We start from the raw sequence: 22,512 nt of genomic DNA, 5'->3' as shown, positions 1-22,512 counted from the left end.
CCTTATTGCCTTTTAGGAAAATTCACCTGAGCTCCTAAAAACCTAGTACTTGCAAAAATTTCACAGAGTTCAGCGAGAACCTACTTCCCTATTGCTCCCATCAAGCTGCTGTGGAGGATTGTAGAAATTAAACTGCTTTCTCTTTGCGGAGCCCCGTTTTAGGAGATAGGGGGCAGTACAATGATGAAATAAGACTTGGTCTCATAATCTCAGAATGTTTTCCTTTTTTATGGGTTTGCAAAGAAAAGATGTTAAGCATATAGGGATCATGTCTTATTTCATCAGCTCCTTCAATGGAAATAACAAAGAGAAGGCAGAGGTGATCAATATATAAATTACATTTGTAAAATGTTAGGGGGTTAGAATAGATGTGTAGAGCTCCCACATTTTGGGATACCATGATCTTTAAATCTGAGACAGGGATCTTAGAAAACTTTTAAAGCTAGAAGCAACTATAGGAAGAATCAATTAGTTTAATTCCAGAAATCCATGGATCCATTGCTCTTTCCGGTAGGGAACGCTGCCTTTGCTGGAGGTTTTTTGTTTTCTTTTCCAGGTGAGGTGAATGACCTATTTGATGATTTGGCCTGGGAACGCTGCCTGGCCCAGATCTGTCCTCAAGATTACTTGAGGCAGGTCGACTAATCGGAGACTCTCTTTCCCTGGGACATCTGTGTTGTGTGTGGTGGGGGAGGCCGGGGCTGTGCCTGGGAGGGTGGGTGTGGCTGTGAGAGGATAGAGGTCACAGTCCCTTTAAAGGCCGGCGGAGATGTCGAAATCCCAGTTGAGGGAGGGATCGAGGACCTCCGGAGAGATGAGCACCAGTGACCTTTGCATGGGGTTGGGTGACTCAACGGGTGGCATCGGGGCCTCGGGCCGGGAGCTTTAGGCTCCCAAGTTGACTGCCCGGGAAGGAGCCAATTCCTTACGATACCCGGCGACCCACCCGAGCCGAGGTGGGGAGGCTTGCCGGAGTGGGCAGGAGGCCGGGGGCGGAAAAAACGAGGCAACTGGCGGTGCATAGGCCGGGCGAACACCTGGAGGAGGAGGATCGGATTGGACCGGACAGCACCTGGCCAGGTGGCATCTACCTTCCGCCCCCACCCCCGTCGCCAGCCCTCCAATCCTCCTCAGCCATGGAGCTTCCTGCACTCTCCGGAAAGGTCATCGCCTTCTCCCTCACCGCCTTCCCTGTGTGCTACACTTTGAACCACCTCTCTGAGCTCTCCCAGTGAGTGCTGGGCACGGCAGGGGCTGGGGAGGGGAGTGAAGAGGGTGAAGAAGAACGCCGATTTACTCACCGGGCGATTAAGAGGGAATTTAATTTTTATTTTAAAAGAGGGGTGGAGGCCAGTGCCAGGGTCATAGGGGATCTAATCGTTTCAGGAGATTGGCCTTCATGAAAATTCAGGCCACAAGGCTCAGGGTGCTTTCTCTTGCCCACTTTCCCCATGGTCACCCCCCTCTATCCCCCCCTCCCCGCCCCCTGCCTCAGAGTGTTGGTGGGAGGCAGGAAATTCATTCTCTTTCCTGAAGAGCCTAGCTAAATTGACACGCTTAGGAGTTTCTCCTTTGAGACTGATAGGGCTTGAGAGGCAGATTAAGCCATTTCTGATGACCCAGACTAGTCATAGAAACAGACCTATAAGAGGGTTACACCTTGCGTGGCCAGCTGCTGCAATTGGTGGGACAATAAAAGTCCCAGGAAAGCTGCTTCCCAGTACTGCCAACCAACGACTGGCTGCCAATCACTGAGCTGCATTTGATTTTCCTGGTTCCTGTTTTAGTCTCCATAGGAGATAACAGTCCCTGCCCTCTTGGATCCATGGTGTGATTAAAGGCTGGATTTAGCACACACTTCCAATAGAGAACAATAACAGAGTAGGTTAACTAAATGTAAATTTGATATTCAAGGACCAGGGTTCATGGAAAAGATATCTTGTGAGTGTTACGTACATAGGGAAACAGTTCTCTCCAAGATTACCAGTGTGGGACCTTAGCCAGATTACTGACCCTCTCAGGCATCAGCTTTTTCATCTATATATTAAGGAGCTGTTACTAGATGATTCTAAGGGCCAGCTTACTCCAGCTTTGACAGCCATCAACACATTTTCACTCTCTGATTGTTTTTCTGGACTCCTGGAAGACACTATCCTCTTCCTTCCTCCTTAATATGATACAATTTCCCATTTTTAGTAGTTATATTTTAAATGAAGGTTCCCTGGATTGATTTTTGAGAGGCACCTTAATGACTGAAGATGGATTCCTTCTGGCAATCCCATTCTTTTTTATGATATTAACTAGCTGTGTGATCTTAGAAAAATTACTCTGTCTCGGATCTTCAGTTTCCTGCTCTGTTCACTGCTTCATAAATTTAGAAGTGGGAGAGACCTCAGAGGCAATCTAATACAACCCTCACATTTTATGAAAAAAATGAGACCCAGAGAAGTCATCATTGTCAGAATCCGATTACATCAGAATCAAAATTTGAACCAGAGGTCTTCGATTCCAAAGACAATGCTGTTTTTCTCCGTGACAGACTGCCCTTTAGTGATGATGGGGGAGGAAGTGTAGGAGCTAGATGATTTCTATGGTTCATCCTATCTTTGCCACAATTCCACAATTGGTCTTCTTTATTCCTATTGTTTGCTGCATTGTTGTTCAGTCATTTCAGTTGTAAATACTTATCTAATACTAAGTATGTGGGCAGCTAGGTAGTGCATATGGGTAGAAGAATGGGCCTGGAGTCTGGAAAATTCATCTTCCCCATTTCAAGTCTGGTCTCAAACATTAGTTGTGTGACTAAGCAAATCATTTCACTTTGCCTCAATTTCCTCAGTTGTAAAATGAGCTGGAGAAGTAAATGACAAATCACTTCAGTGTCTCTTCCAAGTAAATCCAAAATCCAAAAACAGGGCATGAGGAATTTGACATGACTGAATAACAACAACAAATAATTTTGGAATGAATGGGGTATTCAAGGAGCACTAGCAACCCTGGTGTGAAGTGTTACTGAATCCATATCTACCTTTGGTGTTCACCTTGTTACCTGGGGCTCCAAGAAGCTGTAGCTTGCAAAGTGGCCACATCACAATAAACTGTCTTGATTTCGCCTTTCAGTGAATTTGCGGGATATCTAGCCCAAAGCTTGTGAAGACTTCTCTTGGTAGAATGGGCATTTGAGAACAATTTGTTCCAAAGGCCCTGAAGGCAGCTAAAATCTTTGTCAGACATTGAAGATGCCAGTCATTTTGGCTTTTGTCTTGCCATTGGACTTGAATAATTTTGGAAGAGAGGTTGATGACTATGCAACTGTCTCACTTGCTTCTCAAGCAAATTAAGATACCATCCCATGATGTCATTGGTCCTCTTCAAAAATGAAGGATGAATAATAACAGTACATGGGAAGGTTCTAGCAGGGGAAGACTTGAAAAAGACCTTTTGTTGAAGGTAGGATTTGAAATGAGTCTTAAAAAAAAAAAAGCCAAGAAAACAAAGAGGTTTCAGTGTCTAGGAAAAAGGGATATTCTAGGCCAGTTGAAAAGCATGGATACTGGAGACCAAGTATCCTGTTACAGAAACAAATAAGCTAATGTAGATAGATCATAGAGTTTAAGACCATGATGTAGTATATAGAAGGATGGTCTCAGAGTCATTAAATCCTGGATTAGCATTTTAGCTTTGACATGTATGGTGTCTGTGGCTGGGCAAGCCATTGCTTGCTCTTAGCATGCCAGACAATTCTCTTAAACTATAAGCTTCATAGCAGTTCCCTCTTGGCATTGCATTGACAGAAAGAATTTACATTCTTTTTCCATTTCCTTACATCAGAGGGGAATTCCCTACATTAATGAAATCGCAGGTCTACTAGAAGAAAATTAGCAAAGGAAAAGAAAACATCCAGACTCAGAAATAATAACAAGGGAATATAATTAGATGTGCCTATAAAAAGAAATCTAACTAGTTTTAGTGTTGGGGACTAATCTAAACTACATTTTGTAACTCAGGATTTCTTAAGCTTTCTCCACTCATGACCCCTTTTCACCTGAAAAATTTTTATGTGACTGCAAATATAAGTACGTAAAATAGGTATATAAATAAGACATTTACTGATAATAAATCATAATTTCACCACCTCCATATCCAATTACAAGATCCCAAATGGGGTCAAGAACCACAGTTTAAGAAGCTGGAATCAAACGTTAGTTGTTCAGGCTTATTTTAGCTCCTGTCTCCCAGCCAGTCTCAAAGTCCAGTGGCTCCTTCCTACTTGAGCAGTTCTATCACTCTTATTTATCTGATTGAGTACTTATTGGATTTGAAATGAAAAGAACTGGGTTCAGATCCCTGCACTGATATTTACTATTTACTTGAAGGATAGTTTGATGTTATAAAGATACCAGACTAAACTTCCTGGTGTCCACCTGCATCCCTCAAGGATAACGGATTTCCTTGAGGAAAGAATAGAAGACTGATTAAAGGAGAACTGGATGTCTATAACAGCTGAATTTCTTAGCTAAATTAAGAGACCAAAAAACCCCATGATTTAGAGAGTGTGACAAGACAAAAATCAATGAATTGTAAATAGAATCAATAAAAGTCAGATCATCTTGCCTCCTTCCAAACAGCTCCATTTCTGTAGAGTACACACTATACTCCCAGTCGTTTGGGTTCATGGCCTCAATTATCCTTGACTCTTCATTCTCTCACACTTCACATTTCTATCAGTTGACGATTCTTGATAATTCTATACAATCTCTTGCCTCCCAGTTTCTTTATTTCTTTTAAAAATTATTTTATTTTTACAATGAACAAAAATAAATGTTCTCTCTTTCCCATCCTACCCCATTAAAAAAAGAAAAGGAAAATCCCAGTAACAGGCAGTTAAGCAACATAAATTTCCATATTGTTTCCATATTGGTCATATCTGAAAAAACAAAACAAAACATGTTTCTTTCTGCAGCCTGACTCTATTACCTCTCTATTAGGAGCTGAGTAGCATGCTCTCAGACAGGCCCCTTCTTTCTATTCATTTGATTAGCAGCCTAGTTCAGGACCTCATCACTTCTCAATCAGACTATTTCAATTGCCTTTTATTTGCTTTTCCTACTTCACTCTATTCTACACATAGGTGCCAAAGTGATTTTCCTAAAGTGCTGGTCTGACTACATGACTCCTTCCTCAATAAATTCCCCTGGTTCCTTATTGCCTCTAGGATCAAATACAGATTTTTGGCGGAGCATTTCAAACCCTTTGCAACCTGATCCTACTTACTTTTCTATGCTTATTTAAATTTTCTCTCCTCATACTCTTTGGTCCAGCAATAGTTTTATTTTTTTTAATGTTCCTCACCTATAATGCTCCATCTCCTTTCTCCAGACCCTTGAATTCTCATCTTAAAATCCTTAATTCCATTTAAGATTCAGTTCAAGCTTTACTCTTAACATGAAATCTTTCTCACTTCTATCTCTCAGCTGCTAATGCTTCCTTTCCCAGAATACTCCCAATCTATTTCATACATACAAGTTGTCTCTCCCCATAAAATGTAAGTTCCTGTAGGGAAAGGACTTTTTAATTTCTAGGTCCCCAATCAAAATGTCCAGTACACATTAGCTTAATAAATATTTGATAAACTGATGAGCCAGATCAGTCTCCTTACCACCCCCACAACAATCCTTATCCTAAGTCAGTTAGAAATGTTTGCCTTCTCCCTCTCCTTTTATCTAAATCCTTTATAATTCTCTAGACCCAACTTAAATTTCATGCCCAGCAAGCTCTCCGTGCCTCCTCCAGACTTCACTGGTCTGTCTTCCCCTCCCCAGTAATTAAATATGAAACAATTGCTTAATCTATAGTCTGTTAATCTGTGTTTTTTATGGGCTCCCAAAGGTAGCATCTTAATGGAGCCAGACACATAAGAGTCGGGGTAGGAGGGTTTTTGTTTTGTTTTATTTTGTTTTTGTCTAAAAGCTTGTCACCATCCAAGAATATCAGGCTGCTAGGTGATGTTAGGCAAAATCAGTTGGCCTTTTAGCCTCTGCTTCCCAACCTGTGAAACAAGGTGTCAGATATGATGAACTCTTGAGGTCCCCTTTAGCTTTAACAAGCTGTATTCCTGGGACAGTCACACTTTTCTCCACCTGCTTACTTTGGACTCTGAACCTCCTGACCTAGAGGCCTCCCCCTGCCACCTATGTGACGAGCACAGGTCTCATTCTGCTGGTTTTGAGTTTGTGGGTAGGTCAGAAAAGAAAACAGTCTCACATTTGAGCGGTCTTCACATTTGTGACAATCCTTGATGACCTCAGTTGAGGTCAGTCCTGTACACAAAATGTGTTCCACAATCCTTTCTTTACTGTTACTCACAAAACAGAGAGTTCCTAGAGTACTAGAAAGAACATATATGTTCAGAGAATAGAAGCTTCATAGGTTAGGATTGGAAGGAACCACCATTTAGTCCAATGCTTTCATTTTTCAGATGAGGAAACTGAGGTCCAGAGAAGGAAAGTATGTTGCCCAAAGTCATACAAATAGTAAGTAGCAGAAGTGAGATTTGAATCCAGATGTTCTGATTATAAATTGAATGATGTCACAGCTGGAAGAAACTATGTGTCCCATTCTATGACTTAGAAAGGAGGGGTATCTTAAGGCCAGGGAAGGATGGAACAAAATCCTAGCTCCTTTATATTTTTCTTGACCCTTGAACTCTCCCTATTCCATGAATATTAAAATATGGGTTGGGGTCAGGTTATGAAAGTCTGCTTTGGAATGTTTTTCCAGCAAGCCCTAATTTCTCTCTGGCTTCAATTTTTCCATCTGGAAAATAAAGTAGGTGCTCTTTGGTGGATGAGGAAAAGAAGATATAAGGAGACAAGGGAAAAAGACTTTGGAGAATCAAACTGTCTCTTAATTATCCATAAGAAAAGCTGTAAAAGACATTCCCTTATGATATCACATAGAAGGTTGGCTAACATGATCTGTCAGGTTCTTCACAGCTCTTATACCTACTTGTTACTCTTATTTGTTCAGGATTCTCTGAGCTATGACATTCAGTGACATTCCTGCTCTGGGCTATCTGCTTTCTCCTCTAGGTCCCAAATTATAAATAAAAGCTTCTGCATTTATCCCCATTAGATATGTCTATGATCTGTTAGGGAGGCTGTGGACCCAGTTGAGCCTTCTTTTAGATTAGAGCTTTTTTCCCTTTCCTCAATACCCTAGTTAGAAAAAAGAATGTGTCCTTATACAACTCATACTTGCTAAAAAACAAAACAACCCCTGGATTACTCCCACTATCTGCCTCTTTTGTTCTTACTTATGTACTGGTCAATGAAGGTAGTAGTCCAACTGTGCAGACTGGGTCCATTGCACATTTATGTTGTCTAATCTCGAAGGGGTTTAATTACCAAAAAGCAATCCTTTTACTCCTAATTGATTTTCACACTCCCCACTGTAGATGTTTTAAACCTTTTTTTTTTCCTTCTCAAATCACCCACACCACCCACTCCTCACCCTTCTTAGCAGAGGATCTCTCCTTGTACTTTGAATAAAGTTCCTGAATAGGAACTAAAGAGCTCTCTCTTCCTTTTCCACTCTACATCTCAAAATCTTGTCATCTTTCATTTTTTCTTTCTTTACCTATCTCTACAGGAAAATTACCCTTACAATCATTTCCTTTCTCATCATCAGTACCAGTTGCTGCATCCCTGCAGCCCACAAACCACCCTGAGTCCTTTAAAAAGGCTTCAGTTGACCCTACATCCCTTCAATTTATCATCTTAAATTTCTCTTTCCTTTCATAGCCAAGTTCCTAGAAACAGACATCTCCACTCCTTTCTTCTTACTTATTTCTCAGCTCCTTGTAGTCTGGCTCCCAACCTTATCACTTAACAAAAATGACTGTCTCCAAGTTAATCATCTCTTAAATGTTAGATACAATAGCATTATCTTTGTCTTTATCATTCCTGTTATCTCTGAAGAAAGGGATAATATTGACTGTTTTTTCCCTCCCAATTGGACCAATCCTTTGTCCCCTTTACTGGATCTTCATCAGGGTCTTCATCAGTAACTGTGGGTGTCTCCCGAGGCATTGTCCTGAGACCTCTCCTCTTTTCACACAATGCACTCTCATTTGGTGAACTTATCAGTTTCTATCTGTTCAATGGTCAGACCTAGGAAGATGACTGTAATCTTTCAATCCAGATCTAGTCCCTCCATTGAGCTGGATCCAATTCCTATTGGACACTTTTAACTAGATGTCTCATAGGCATCACAAACTAAATATGTCCAGAAAGAACTCATCATATTTCCCCAGAAAACTTCTCCTCTTCCAAAATTTCCTATTACTATCAAAGATACCACACCCCTTCCAGTTACCATAACTTCCAGGTTCACAGCCTTAGAGCCATTCTTGACTCCTTACCCTCATACTTCTCACTCCATATTATCTAATGAGAAGATCTCATTCACGTAGCCACATTCTAATACAGGCCCTCATAGATCATCTGGACTGTTGCTTCCTAATTGGTCTCCTTGCCTCAAGTCTCTCCCTACTCCATCTTCCACAGGAGAGTCAAGGCAATTTTTCCTAAAGCTCAGATCTGACTGGGTGATTTTAAACTTGTTTAAACTGTGATGTCTCCCAATTACACCTAGGATAACAAAAGAGAAAAAAATCCACTGACATTTAAAACTTTTCATAACTTGGCTCCTTTCTATACTTACATATTTCCCTCTGAAACTGTCTTGTTTCTCTCAGATCTATATCTTATATGTAACTAGTTATTTACATGTTGTCTTTCATGTAAAATGAAAGCTTCTTTAGGGCAGGGACTATTTTGCCCTTCTTTGTATCTCCTGTGTTTAGCTATGTACACACTTAATAAATGCTTGTTGATTAATTACCTCTCTTCTTCCCTCTCTGTATTTAACTTACACTTTGTATTTCATTATATACATATTAATTTAAAGTTTGCAAACTGCTTTTATAGGAATAAGCATTTATATGGCACCTACTGCATACCATTCACTGTGCTAAGCATTCTCATTTTAGCCTCATAAAAATCCTGGGAGATAAGTTTTATCATTATCCTCATTTTACAGTTGAGGTGGTTGAATTGAAGCAAAAAAAAAAAAAAAAAAGGTTAAGTGACTTACTCACACAATTAATAAGTATATGAGGTGGAGTTGAAACCAGTTTTTTCTAAGTCCAGATCCAGTGCTCCACCTGTTAGCAACAGAAATAGGAAAACTGGGAATGGATTTGGCAATAAAGGGCTGGGTTCAGCCTTGAACGTGACGAATTTGAAGTTCCAGTAGAACCCACAGATGGAGATGTCTAATGTCTAGCTGAAAATCAGAAAGATGTCTGGGACTAGAACTCAGTCTGTGGAGAAGTTGGGGATGGAGAAAATTTGGGAATGGATGAGAGACTTTACAGAGAGAAGCAGGTGGAGGGTCTTGGGAAGTTGCTCCCATTCAGGGACTTTCCTCCCCTCTAGTTCTAGTGCTTCCCCTCCGAGATTATCTTCCATTTACACTCTCTATATTTTGTACACATGAAGTTGTTTAAATGTTATCTCCTCCTTCTCCTGCCTTTCTTTGCATCTCCAGTGCTTAGTAAAGTGCCTGACACTTAGTAATAAATGCTGATAGACCAGGAGGAGAAAAGGGAATTTAAGAAGTAGTGTTAGGAAGACAAGTTAGGAGAACCAAGGGTGTTATAGATGTCAAGGGAAGGGAAAAGTATTGAAGGTGAGAAAGGTATTCATGAGCGTAAGCAATGCAGAAATTTCCAGTTTATTACCCATGTTCCCTTGGGCATGTCTATTTTGCTGTTCCAAAATGAGTGTTATGAAGATGCCATCAGATTTGGAAATCAGGTCACTGTGACTACAGAAAAAAGTTTCAATAAAATGATGAGGGCTGAAGTCAAATTGAAGGGAGTGAGTGGGAAAAGGGAAAGTGAACACCTTGGACTCTAGCAAGGGTCCTGCCCGATAGTCCCAAGTGTGTCAGACTCTATCCCCTATCTGGGTGCCATCTTGACTCTTCATTTGCTTCCCAGTCCCTTGGGTGTGGCTATCCTGAGTGCAATGATCCTCGTTCTTCTGTTTGTGGCCATCTCCAGTCTGGCCCAGGGAGAGATCTCCCACAGCCCACTTTTTGCTGGTGAGTCCTTGGGGGCAAGGGAGATGGAAAGCTACAGAATGGTTGGTGGAATTTACAGTGGGGAAAATCCTTTGGTCTGGGGCCCTGACGTTAGACTTGGGGATCAGCATCAGGGAAGCACGCGCCTAGTCGTCTCCCAAATCAAGGAGTTCCAAGGTCCCTTTCAATATTCTGTATTCTGGGTTCCCAAGTCCTCCCAGCTCTGACATTCGGTCTTTCCACGAATCTTCTGTCTCTGTCATTCATTGTCCCAGTTCTGATATTCTATCTTCTAAAGAATCTTCTCTCTTCCATTCTATGTCTATATCTGTAATCCTCCCAAGCCTGCTATTCTCTAACCCTCCATGTTCTATTCCTAAAGTCTTTCTGGCTCTGACCTTGTATATATACTAAGGGCCCATCCAAATCCAATATTCTATGTATCAAGCAACCTTTTAGCTCTGACATTCAGTGCTCTCTGGAGGGTCCTTACTCTGGCACTGAATTTTAAAGGCCTTTCCAGCTTTGCTATTATTCTGCATTTTAAGGGCCCTCTTAGCTACTAATGGTCTTGAAAAGTTGTCCACATCCAGGGATGCCCCTTCTCTACATTGTCTAATGTCCCCTTCATTCAGTCTTTGTTTTGTGGTCTAAGGATCTAATTCTAACATTTGGTTTGGTTGATTTGCGTTTGGTGTTTGGTTGCATTTGGGTCCCTTGCGAGCCAATTAAGATTATTAGTTTTTTGAGAGTAGGGACTGTGGACTGTTTCATTTTTGTATTCCAGTGTCTACAGCCTTGAACACATTGCTGAATTAAATTACCTTACTGGGACTGGGACTGGGCCTGGGGGGAGGGGAATCTGACCTGTTTGTGCTCTCCCCACAGTGTTTACCATCTTTTCCTTCTCCTCCCTCATCGACTTGTTCATTGCCCTTCAGGAGGATGGCTATGGGATGGATTTCATGGAATTCTATACTCGGGAGGTAAGCCCTGTCCTTCCCTGTTTCTGCTGGAAGGACTCATCAGCTGTCTCTAGGCTGGCTTTACACCTTCCCTTCTGTTCCTGCTTTATTCCAGAGAGAGCCATACCTGCGCACAGCCCATGGAATTTTTAGCTGCTATTGGGACGGCATTGTCCATTATCTGCTCTACCTCATCATGACAGGGGCCATTGCTAAGAGGTAAGAAGGCTTCCTGGAAGAGTTGAGGCAGGAATCCTTGTTGTGGAAGGAGACAGGGAAAGCATCAGGGCTGAGACTCAGGAAGCATTTCCTAGAGAAGATAATAAAGTTAACTCCTGGAGTACAATTCTAGGAGTCTTGGGGTATTGCTTCTGGTGAAGTCATGGAATTCCCAAAGGTATAGGAGCTTTATAATCCAGAATTTCAGAACTAGAAGTAACTCTAGAAAATAAAATCCAGAATGTTAGAAGTAAATATGGAACACAAAACATAGGATGTTGAGCTCTAGCTCTTAGAACTAGCTCAGGGCTCTTAAAACCTAGATGGTCAGAACATGAGAAATGATCTAGGCCATTTCCTTCACTTTATATGTATGAAAACTGAAGTTCAGAAAGGTTTACTTAAGATCACAGAGACAAAGAAGTCAGTCTTTTTCCTGCTTTCAGACACTCTTTGCTTAGGGGTCCTCAAACTTTTTAAATAGGGGGCCAGTTCACTGTCCCTCAGACTGTTGGAGGGCCGGACTATAGTAAAAACAAAATTTTGTGGGCCTTTAAATAAAGAAACTTCATAGCCCTGGGTGAGGGGGATAAAGGTCCTGAGCTGCAGCATCTGGCCCGTGGCCATAGTTTGAGGACCCCTGGAACTTAAATCTTAAAATCTCCAGTGAAGAATTCATTGCCTTCAGAGAGAGCCCATCGCACTGCTGGAAAGCTCCAATGATTAAAACATTTTTTTCCTTTATTTAGAAATTTCAATAGTATTTTATTTTTTAGTTAACATTTTTCAATTAGTTTTCAACATTCATTTCTGTAAAATTTTGAGTTCCAATTTTTTTCTTTCTCCCTCTCTTCCCCCATCTGATATGTTATACGTGTGCACTTATTTTGAAACATTTTTTCTTACATCAAGTATAAGCCTCTCTTTTCTCAGCTTCTCTCCATTGCTACGAATTTTATCCTTCAGGGCTAAGCAGAACAAATACAATCCGGCTTGCATGTGATTTCAATACAAATACTTTTAAGTCTTGTATTCTTTCAGTTTAAAGTTGTTCACAAGAAGACGACTAGGTGGCGCAGTGGGTAGCGTGTGGGGGCCTTGAAGTCAGGAGGATTCATCTTGCTTAATTCAAATCTGCCCTCAGATACTAACTAGCTGTGTGGGCAAGCACTTCATGTGCTTTTTCTTAGTTTCCTCATCTATAAAATGAACTGGAGGAGGAAAAGCAAACTACTCTGACATATTTGCTAAGAAAATCCCAAAAGGAGGAAGAAATGGGGTCAGGAAGAGTTGGGATGATTCAAACAATTGAACAACAAAAAGATGGTATAGTGATAGAATACACAGACTGGAGTCAGAAAGACTTATCTTCTTGAGTTCAAATTCTGCCTCAGACACTTACTAGCTCTTTGATCCTGGACAAGTCACTCTATCCTGCTTACCTCAATTTCCTCACCTGTAAAAATGAGCTGGGGAAGGAAATGGTAAACCTCTCTAGTATCTTTATTGAGAAAAACCCAAAAGATCCCAAAGGGTTAAACATGATTGAAAACAACTAAACAACAAAAAGTTCATAAGACCATAGATTTAAAGCTGGAAGGGGACATCTTTCCTTTTACAGGGGAGAAAAATGAAGTACAGAAATAATAAGCATAAGGTAGCAAGTATCAAAGCTGGATTTCAAATTCAGGTTCTCCTCACTCCAAAGCCAGTGATTTTTTCCTATTTTACTTTGGGAAGTTCTTTCCACCCATCTTTATATAGTCTGATCTCAAGACCCTTCTTCACGTTAGCTGCTCTCCTCTGAACATTCTCTAGCTTATCAGCAGTCTTCCTAAAACATGCTTCCAGACTTGATACTATTGATGTACTTTGATCAGGACTCCTTATACCTGGTCACAGAGCAGGAAGAGATATGACATCTCCCTATGAATATATTCAGTCTACCAAGACTTCCAATATTTAGGTAGATAAGCACATATTAAATAATCTGAAATAATTTGTAGATGGAGATAACTTTAATCATTAGAATGAGAGAGGAGGAAAATCAGGGGAGGCCTTCTATAGGACATGGCACCTGAACTGTGCTTTGGATGAAGCACAGGATTCTAAGAGGTGACCCTGAGAAAGGAGTACATTTCAAACATGGTGCATGGGGGTGAGAGAATACTGCTCAAGGAATAGCTGGAAGGCCAGGTTGACAAGAAGGAAGGTTTGGGAAGAGAGATAACACAAAATAAAACTGGAGACATAGCTAGGAACCAAATTGTTGCCAGCACATTTTGGGGAAGGATTTTTCACCTTTAATAAACATATATTAAGTACTTATTGTTTAGAGGGCCTTGAAATAAGCATTAGGAGAAAGAAGGAGGAAGAAAGGAAGGGAAAAAGAGAGAGGGAGGACATAAAGAAAGGAAAGAAGGAGGAAGGGAAAAAGAGGGAAGAGAGGAAAAAAGAGAGGAAAGAAGAGAAAGAAAAAAGAAGGGAAGGAGGAATAAAAGAAGAAAAATAGAAAGGAAGGAATGAGGATGGAAGAAAAAAATTTTTAAAAGGAAGGAAGAAAGGAGAGGGAAAAGAAAGTAGGAAGAAAGGGCTTTAAAATGGCAGACTAGGATTTTGTATGGGACCATAAAGCTAGTACAAGCCCCGGAAGTTTTGATAAGAGAAGTTTCATAGTTACAGAGTGAGATGTGTGTTTTAGAAATATCAATTTGGCAATGAGGTGAAGAATAGATTAGATAGGGGAGAGCCTGGCAGCAGGGAGACCAATTAAGAAGCTATCTTCAAGTATTTGAAGGGCTGCCAAAAAATCTTTAGCAAGGATTGGTTGGAGGAACTGGGAATGTTTAGCCAGGAGAAGAGAAGACTCAAGGGGCATATAATGGTCTGCAAGTATTTGAAAGGCTGTCATGTGCAGGAAGAGGGATCAGGCACATTTTGTTTGAACCCAGAGGACGGAATTAGAAACAATGGGGGACAGCTGCTGGGAGGCAGATTTTGACTTTACTTGTGGAAAAATACCCTAATAGTCAGAACATGATACCCTCTCCCTCCCTCTACCCTGCCTCTGCTCACCTCCCTCCACTATACTGCTCTCAGTGGAGACCTTCAAGTGAAGGTTTGATGATCATTTGCCAGAAATGCTTAGAGAAGATTCGAGACTTGGTTCAGAACAGACTAGACATTCTCAGGCTTGGCCAAAGGAGTCAGAATTCCTACTGGCTCATTATTCTGTTTTCCAATCTTGAAAACCTTCTTTGACTTGGTTTCCTTCCTCTCTCCTCCTCAGGCTCTCTTTCTGTATAGGGAATCTACTTTTATAACCCTTTTACCCATGTTCCCATCCAAAAAGTTTCCATTTTCTCTTCCTGTTTCCCTCAGGAAGAGATATAGAAGTCTGGGACTATACTGGCTGGGATCACTGGTCATGAGCATCATGGTTTTTGTTCCAGGAAACATCCTTGGTAAGTGTCATGTCTTTGAAATGTACCACATGCTTGGTAAGTGACCTGCCTGATGGCAAAGCTTCAGAGAAAGGGGCTTTGGGAGGGAGAGAGGGAGAGAAGGGAGCTTTGAAACTAGATCCAGACATGGGCCAGGAGCTTCTCCATTAGTTCAGTCAAACTTCTGTGCTACCTTCTCTCCCCTAGAAGAAGCCACCTTTTCTGTTGGAGAAGAGGGAGACCTATCCCAAGTTTTCAGTTCTGGGGTATGTGGTGGGAGAGGATTCATCTTGGCAAACCTAGCCTCTTACCAACAGCTTTTGGGAAGGAAACTTTCAACACTTTCACTTTCTTCACTTTCAACAAACATTTATTAAGTACCTATTGTTAGAGGCACTGAAAGAAAGAGGAAGGAAGAAAAAAGAAAGGAAGGGATAGAAGGAGGGAGGGAGGGAGAAAATTAAGGAGGGAAGGAGGCAGGCATGGAGAGGAAAGAGGTAAAAAGAAAAGCAAGGAGGAAAGGAGTGAGGGAGGAAAGAAGGAAAAAGGAAGAATTAAAAGGAGAAAAGAAGAGCAGAAAAACAAATAGAAAGGAAGGAGAAAAGCAAAAAGGAAGAAATAAAAGGAGAAAAGAAGAGCAGAAAAACAAATAGAAGAGGAGAGCAGAAAGAAATGAAGGGAAGGAGAAAAGAAGGAAGGAAAACATTTATATAGTATTTGCCAGGCAATGCTGGGAATACAAATAGAAAAAACAAAACAGTCCATGCTTTCAAGAGCTTACCTATTGGACTCTTCAGCTTTAAATTGTATGGAAAGGGCCCGTGGTCCTTAGGATGTAACAGTAAAGCAGATGATCATGTATTTTCTCCATTTCCTTTCTATTGATAAAATCATATCTGTTTATGACATTAAACCACTGGATAGTGTTAAGAAAATATGGGGTGGGACCTTTCTTTTCTGGCTATCTGGGTGCCTATTTTCTGGGTAGCTATTGACTGCAGCATCTACAGAGGAAGATGTCTGAGAGTATCTTCACAACTGTCTCTCACCTGGACAGTAGTTACAAGGGCCTGTTAAATTCCTGCCCATTTGTTAAAATCTAAAACAAATGTCATCTCCTCCAGGAAGTTTGCTCTGATCTTGTTGGTCAGTAGTACTGTCTCCTTCATCTTACATTGCACTTAGCTCTTATGCATGTATCATTGAACTGTTTTTTTTTTTATTTTATTGGTATCTTTTTTTATTCCATCACATTCATCTCCAAATATAGCCTTCTTCTTTCCCCTTTCCAGTGAAATACTTGTTGTGACAAAGATTAAAAAGAAAAAATAAAATAGCCCTGAAAAACCAATGAATGCATCCATTGTGTTTGAGAGTACATGCAATATTCCATATTCACGGACCTTCACCTCTGCAAAGAAAGGAGGCTTTGTAACCGCGTCTTATTTATCTTAAGAGCCCTGGCAGTTAACATCTAGCTATCATAGCATCCCTGTGGATAAGATTTCTTCCATCCCACTATTATCAACACCAATTATTAACCAGCTCCTACTAAAAGGCAGATAAACTTAAGAACTCTAGAAATAGCAGTACCCCCAGACCATGAGCCTTGCTTCTAGCTAGTTCCCTGTACCACTATTCTCTCCCGTCTTCCTTCCTTCTCTCCCTCCATCCTTCCCTCCCTTCTTCATTCCCTCCCTCCATCCTTACCTTTGTTTTTCTTCTTTCTTTTCTTCTTCCCCCCTCCCTTTCCTTCCTCCTTCCTCCTTCACTCCTCTTTCTCTCTCCCTCCCTTGATTACAGGATTTGGACAGACAGACAGACAGAAGAATAAGGTTATTAAAGATAAATTTATTTCAATATAAGGTTACTATTCAATAATCTTATTTCGAATAAGGATTTGGAAGTATGTGTGGGGAATAACAAGGAGAGTAACTGTAAGATCAACTTTTTTTTTTGCAATAGGAAAGAAAAGGCAGATAACTTCTGTCTGCCTCAATTTCTTCATCTGTAAAACGGTGATAACTATAGCACCAAGAAAATCAAATGAAATACTATTTGTAAAATGCTTTGCAAATCTTAAAGCACTATATAAATTCTAGTTATATTTTGAGGACTAGCTGCAGGAAGAACTTTGGTTGGGGGATTGAAGAAAGTAGCAGTCCCATGGCCAGAGTCAGCTCTTGGATCTATCTTCTCAAATGTGTATTCTTTTCTCCAATCTCCAGGCAAGTACAGCTCGGAGCTTCGACTGTCCTTCTTATTTAACGTTCCCTACATGTTAATCCCTTGCTGGGCTGGTCTACACCTCTTCAGCCAGGACCGGGGTCCAACAGGCTACACAGCCACTATGGTAAGTTTCCTGGAGCTATGTTCTTTCTTGTATTCAGATCAATGAAGGAGATACTCTGTAATATTCTGATAATCCTTTCCTGATTCCCACTATCTCCTGCTATGTACAGTAGTATCTGGATTTCCAATAGTATTATTAGGACCATATCCAAGTACATAGCGGTGTTTGTTTCCTGAGAATCACCTAAGCTGAGGTCAGGAGGCTTATTGCTGGGGTGTCATTGGGGTGATGGAATTAAGCCCCAGCATCTCCCACTTCCCAAGTGGCACAGAGTAGGGGGTGATCAGCCTCCATGGAAGGAAAACACCAATGGCTGGGATCACCAATCTCTGATGTAAGTTAGGACCACGTGGTCTCTTTTTTAACTTTCGTGTCATTTCATTTCAAAAATCAATAGATTTTTTCTCACCTTCTCCCCTTTCATGAGCCACATCTTCTGCTAAAAAAAGAAGGGGAAAATCTTGTTCAGTAAAAATTACCTCTAACAGTCACCCATTTTCTGACTTGGTCTCTCTGTTTCTCTTGCTCTTTGGGTGTGTGTGTCTCTTGCATAGATCGCTGAAGAACACAAGAAGGGGCTGCTCCAGAGGCCCTGGGACCTGGCTCTGTTTATCTATCTACTTTTGGCAGGATTGTTCACCATCTTCCGTGGCCTGGTGAGTCTCCTCAGTGGATGTCCCAGTTAGACTGTCTTTCCCAAAGGACCCTTCTTCCTCAGCTCTCCTCTGCTTCTGGCCAGTTCATCCCAGTTCTTTGATAGGCCTCTTTTCTTGGGGAAATGTTAGGAGCTCAGGGATATATGGTGGTCACCACTGTAACTCTGTCCTTTGGAGCTTTGGCATTTTGAGAGTACTTAGGCCCAATCCTGTTTGTGCTTCCAGGTGGTCCTAGATTGTCCCACGGATTCCTGCTTCATCTATGTGTATCAGTATGAGCCGTATCTGCGAGACCCCGTGGCCTATCCCAAGGTTCAGGTGAGATTGTCCTGGCCCCAGCCAGGGGCCTCAACCCTTCAGAAATTCCTCTTTCAGCAGCCTCCTGGGAGGGTAGAGGTGGGAGAGATACCTACTAGGGAGAGGAAGGGGAATAACGGAGGGATGTGGTCCGGTTCCTGACCTCTGGCTGTCTGAGGGGGAGACAAGAACTCTTTCTAATGTGAAAGGCGAGTATGGGATGTCCTCGATATAATCTGCTTTTCATTTTTCTGGGATTTATGGAGTTGGGATGAAGGGAAGGGGAGTTAAAACGGATAATATATTCAGATCTCTCCGGTTTCCAGATGTTGGTGTTCTTGTTCTATGCCCTGCCTTTTTTTATTCTGGCTGCTTATGGCCTCCTGTGGCCTGGCTGTACCTGGCTCCCAGACTGGGCACTGGTGTTTGCGGGAGCCTTGGGCCAGGTAAGGGAGGAGGCTGCAAGGGGGGAGGAAAGGTGGGGAAAGGGATTAGGGAGGAGGATCAGGGCAGGAGTCCTGTCCCAATGAGTCCACAACAAAACATATGGGGGGGCCTTCTCTCTCTCTCTCTCTCTCTCTCTCTCTCTCTCTTTCTCTCTCTCTCTCTCTCTCTATATATATATATATATATATATATATATATATATATACAATTCATAATTTCCTTAAAAAATGACAATGATCAAAAAACCTACATGTATGTAAAAGTGCATGTGTGCATATGTATGTGTGTGACAGAGACAGGGAGGGACAGATAGAAACAGACAGAAAGAGAAAAGAGAGAGGAGAAAAAGGTAGAGGAAGAGGAGAATGGCCAGGAAGAGGAGGGGGGGAGGAGAGAGTATGAGAAAGGAGGGAAAGAGGGAGAGGAGAGAGAAAGGAAGGGAGAAGGAGGAGGGGAAGAAGAGAAAAGGAGAAAAGGGGAGAGGAAGAGAGGAGAAGAGGGATGAAAGAGGGGAAGGGAAGAGAGAGAAAAAGAGAGAAGAAAGAAATGAGAGAAAGAGGGGACAGAGAGAGAGAATGAGAGAAAAAGAGAAGAGAGACAGAAAGAGAGGGAGGGAGGGAGGGAAGAAAAGAGAGAGAGATTGTGAAGAGTGAATTCTTAAGTTAGTTACTGCTATCCCCAGTGGAGAAAAGTAGTTAAAAAGAAGTAGGGCAGGCAGAATCTGAGACACAGAGAGAATGAGACCCTCAGAGATACTCAGAGAGACTGGGATGGGCAAAAACATTGACATATACTAAGATACATCTGAATTAAGACACAGATTGAGAGAGACAAAGACTAAGAGACAAATACAGACTAAAACACTCACTGAAGGGGGACTGAGGCAAAAAGAAACAGATCCAGAGCCACGTTGAGAGAGACTGAAAGAATTCAGAGTGAGACAATTAGTGCTGGCCAGGCCATAGGGTGGATAATAGTGAAAACTGAAAGGGATTTAGGATTTCTTGCCGAGCAGCTCCATTCCCAGTGCCCTAATCCCTAGGACTCCTGGGGTGTACTGATCTCCTCCTCATACTCTGCTTTTCTGTGACAGGCCCAGTTCTGTCACATCGGTGCCTCAATGCATCCTCACACCCCCTACACCTACCGAACCCCTGAAGATGTCTGGTCCTTCCTCTTTATCCTCAACCTTCTCTATGCTGTGGGGACCCATCTTCTGGTCTACCGCTGCCTCCGATGGCCAGCCTTTTTCCTCCGTCCTCCCACCCTCGACCAGCACAAAGAGAACAAGAAAGACTGCTGAAAGGATACCATGAGCAAGAGACACTGCGACCTCCATCCAATCTCCCTGAGGGCCAGCTTCATTTCCCTAGCTCTGGTTATTGAATCATTGAATCTCAGAGTTTGAAATGACCTCAGAAGTCAATCTCAACCCACCTGATGAAGAATCCCCTCTACAAGATTTGCAACAAGAAGCTATTCCATCTCTTTGAAGCCTTCCAGCAAGGGAAAACTGACTACCCTACCTCAAAGCAGCTGGTTCCATTTTTGGCCAGCTCTAAGTGTTAGCAAGATTTTCTTTACACTGAGAATTTTCCTTTGAAATGTTGGAGTATGAAGTTCCCAAATTTGCTTCTTTGTATATTCTCTCCATCACTCCTGGTTCCACCATCTGGGGCCAAGCAGAATAAGAGTCTCCCTTCACACCTCCCCATGACAGCCATTCAAATAGCGCTCACCTTTCTGCTAAATTCTCTAGTTCCTTACGCTGATTTTTGTATGGAATAGTCTTCAGTTCTGATCATCCTCCCCTAGTCATGATCCATCTACCTTGTCATCCCAAAGCTGGACAGAGATCTCCATGGGTGATCTACTGAGATCACCAATAGCAGAGAACATTGAGCCAATCACTTAATTTCCCTTCTCCAGCTTCTCTCTGGTCCGAGATGGAAGGGTGCGCGTGGAATGACTTGGAGGAGTTGTGGCTTACTCTCTGGAGATCCCGGGAATTTGGAGATCCCCTCTCCCCCAGGTCTAACTCTTTGTTCTCAAGCTTTCTTGCCTAAAGTTGGAGGTTTGGATTCCCAAAGCAACCACAGACTCTGAAAACAGAGAGTTGAAGCTGCATGATAACAAGCCTGTTTACAAAGCTAACTATTGTATGGTTGATTGGACTTTCGAGAGTCCTCCTGTTAGGAGTGAGAGGAAAATCCTACCAATGGAGCTGAACTAAGGTTTGAGTGAGTGGCAGGGAAGTGAGAAGAGAAGGATGAGCTTGCTAGTGAGGGCAGTAGGTGAGGGGCCCAACTGGGACTTGGATCTGAATCACAGAATCTTAAAACTGAAAAGGACCTGCAATATTATCTATATTCAAACCCCTCCTTTAATGAATGGACAAATGGAGGCTTAGGGAGGGGAAAGGGCATGCCCAAGGTGTCATTTTTTTTATTTAGGATTTTTAATTTAGGATTAATTTAATTTAGGATTTTCAAACCTAGAACTTCTGAAATTTTTTCCCCTTGGAGAGACCTAAGGGCTCATAAATCTTTCTGGAAGAAGAATCAGATATCTGGGCTAGGGGAAAGGAAGACAATGATCAAGAAAAGGGGACATGAGGAGCAGCTGAGAGTAGGAGGGCTCAGCATGGATCCAGGCTCATTTGCAGGCTGCCAGGGCCTCCATGGAGCCAAAAGTGGACTGGGTGCAAGAGAGAGTGGATGCAGGTGTCCAGACCAGAACCACCAGAGGAACAGTTTCTAAAGTGGGACCCTTCTTCCCTACCTAGGTTTGCATTATCTATATAAAGACTTTGTCACCTTGTTTTCTGTAGTAAATGGACTTTTATGGAACAAAGACATTTGATCTGAGTGTGTATTGGGGTCATCTCTGAGAAAGGGGGGAAGGCATGTCCCTGGAAATATAGAGACCTCCCTCAAATACGGACAGCCAAAGTCAAGGATAACTAACGATTATCCTTTCCACATTGACACTTTCCCCATCCTGATTTGAATATATTGCAGGTTGGCATAAGAAATTAAATGGGAATTTGAGGGGAATTTTGCAAAAGCTGCAGACGGCACACAAAGGCCAGCAGATGACATACACAAAAGAAAACTTAGAGACTCAGAAACGAATAAATCATGTATAGGGCTGTATAATATCAACATAGTCTATCTTTTAATGCCATTGAATTCAGATTTCTCTGGTATGATGGGAGGACCAAAAATTTCAAGAGGATTTTCCAGATTATGGAGATGCCCTGGCCCCTAACCCCACAATGTGGAAGAGATAATGAGAAACCCTCTCTTTGTTCCTTTCCTGTACCTCAGAGCACCCTTAAATTATTCATTAGAGCCTCAAGGCCTTATTGAATGAGTGAGGTTTATTCTGAGGAAATTTGGGGCAAATAGAATAGTGGATAGAGCGTTGGGCCTGGAGTTAGGAAGAGCCAAATGAGTACAAATCTAGGCTCACACATATACTAGTTATGGGACCTGGCAAGCCACTTCACTTCTGCCTCAGTTTCCTCAACTGTAGAATGAAGATAATTCCCAGGGTTGTTGGGAGGATCACATTTGACACTGTGACATATAATAGGTGCTATACAAAAATGTTAGCTACTATTGTTATCTGGGATTACAGCAAAAGAGAGGGGCAGCCGACAGACACAGTGTGGTTAGAAACTGAGTCCATGGGCTCTGGATCTCTGAGCATGTGCCTCCTCAGCACTGATCAGATTACGTGACTTCAGATACTTCCCTTTTCTCTCTCAGTTTTCCCCTCTGCAAAGTGGAGGAGTTGGAAGAAAGGATCTCAGAAGTTTCTTTCAGGCCACTAGGGTTCACAGGGTCTGGGAGGACCAACATCCCACCTGCTCTGGGGTCAGAGGAAGGGGTCCATCTCCCCCACCCCCATTTCCCCTCTATTCCCTCCTAGTCCGGTTGAAGTTTCCAGCGCTGAGGAGGATTCTTCCTCCATCAAAG

The 22,512-nt window shown here is 42.1% G+C and overlaps 1 protein-coding gene across 1 annotated transcript; it reads left to right on the top strand.

Annotated features, from left to right (window-relative positions):
• The first annotated feature begins 744 nt into the window (after positions 1 to 744).
• On the top strand, positions 745 to 21,670 carry TM6SF2 (transmembrane 6 superfamily member 2). Its single transcript, XM_003760736.4, has 10 exons — positions 745 to 1,231; positions 10,067 to 10,170; positions 11,038 to 11,135; positions 11,230 to 11,333; positions 14,715 to 14,797; positions 17,005 to 17,129; positions 17,684 to 17,785; positions 18,011 to 18,103; positions 18,409 to 18,528; positions 19,623 to 21,670. The coding sequence occupies exons 1-10, from the start codon at positions 1,137 to 1,139 to the stop codon at positions 19,830 to 19,832; spliced, it is 1,134 nt and encodes a 377-aa protein (XP_003760784.1). The 5' UTR covers positions 745 to 1,136; the 3' UTR covers positions 19,833 to 21,670.
• Positions 21,671 to 22,512: the final 842 nt, after the last annotated feature.

This window comes from Sarcophilus harrisii, chromosome 1 (assembly GCF_902635505.1).
Source record: "Sarcophilus harrisii chromosome 1, mSarHar1.11, whole genome shotgun sequence".
NCBI lineage: Eukaryota > Metazoa > Chordata > Mammalia > Dasyuromorphia > Dasyuridae > Sarcophilus > Sarcophilus harrisii.
The sequence above is the reverse complement of the archived record's forward strand: the minus strand, read 5'-3'. Positions and strand labels throughout refer to the sequence as shown.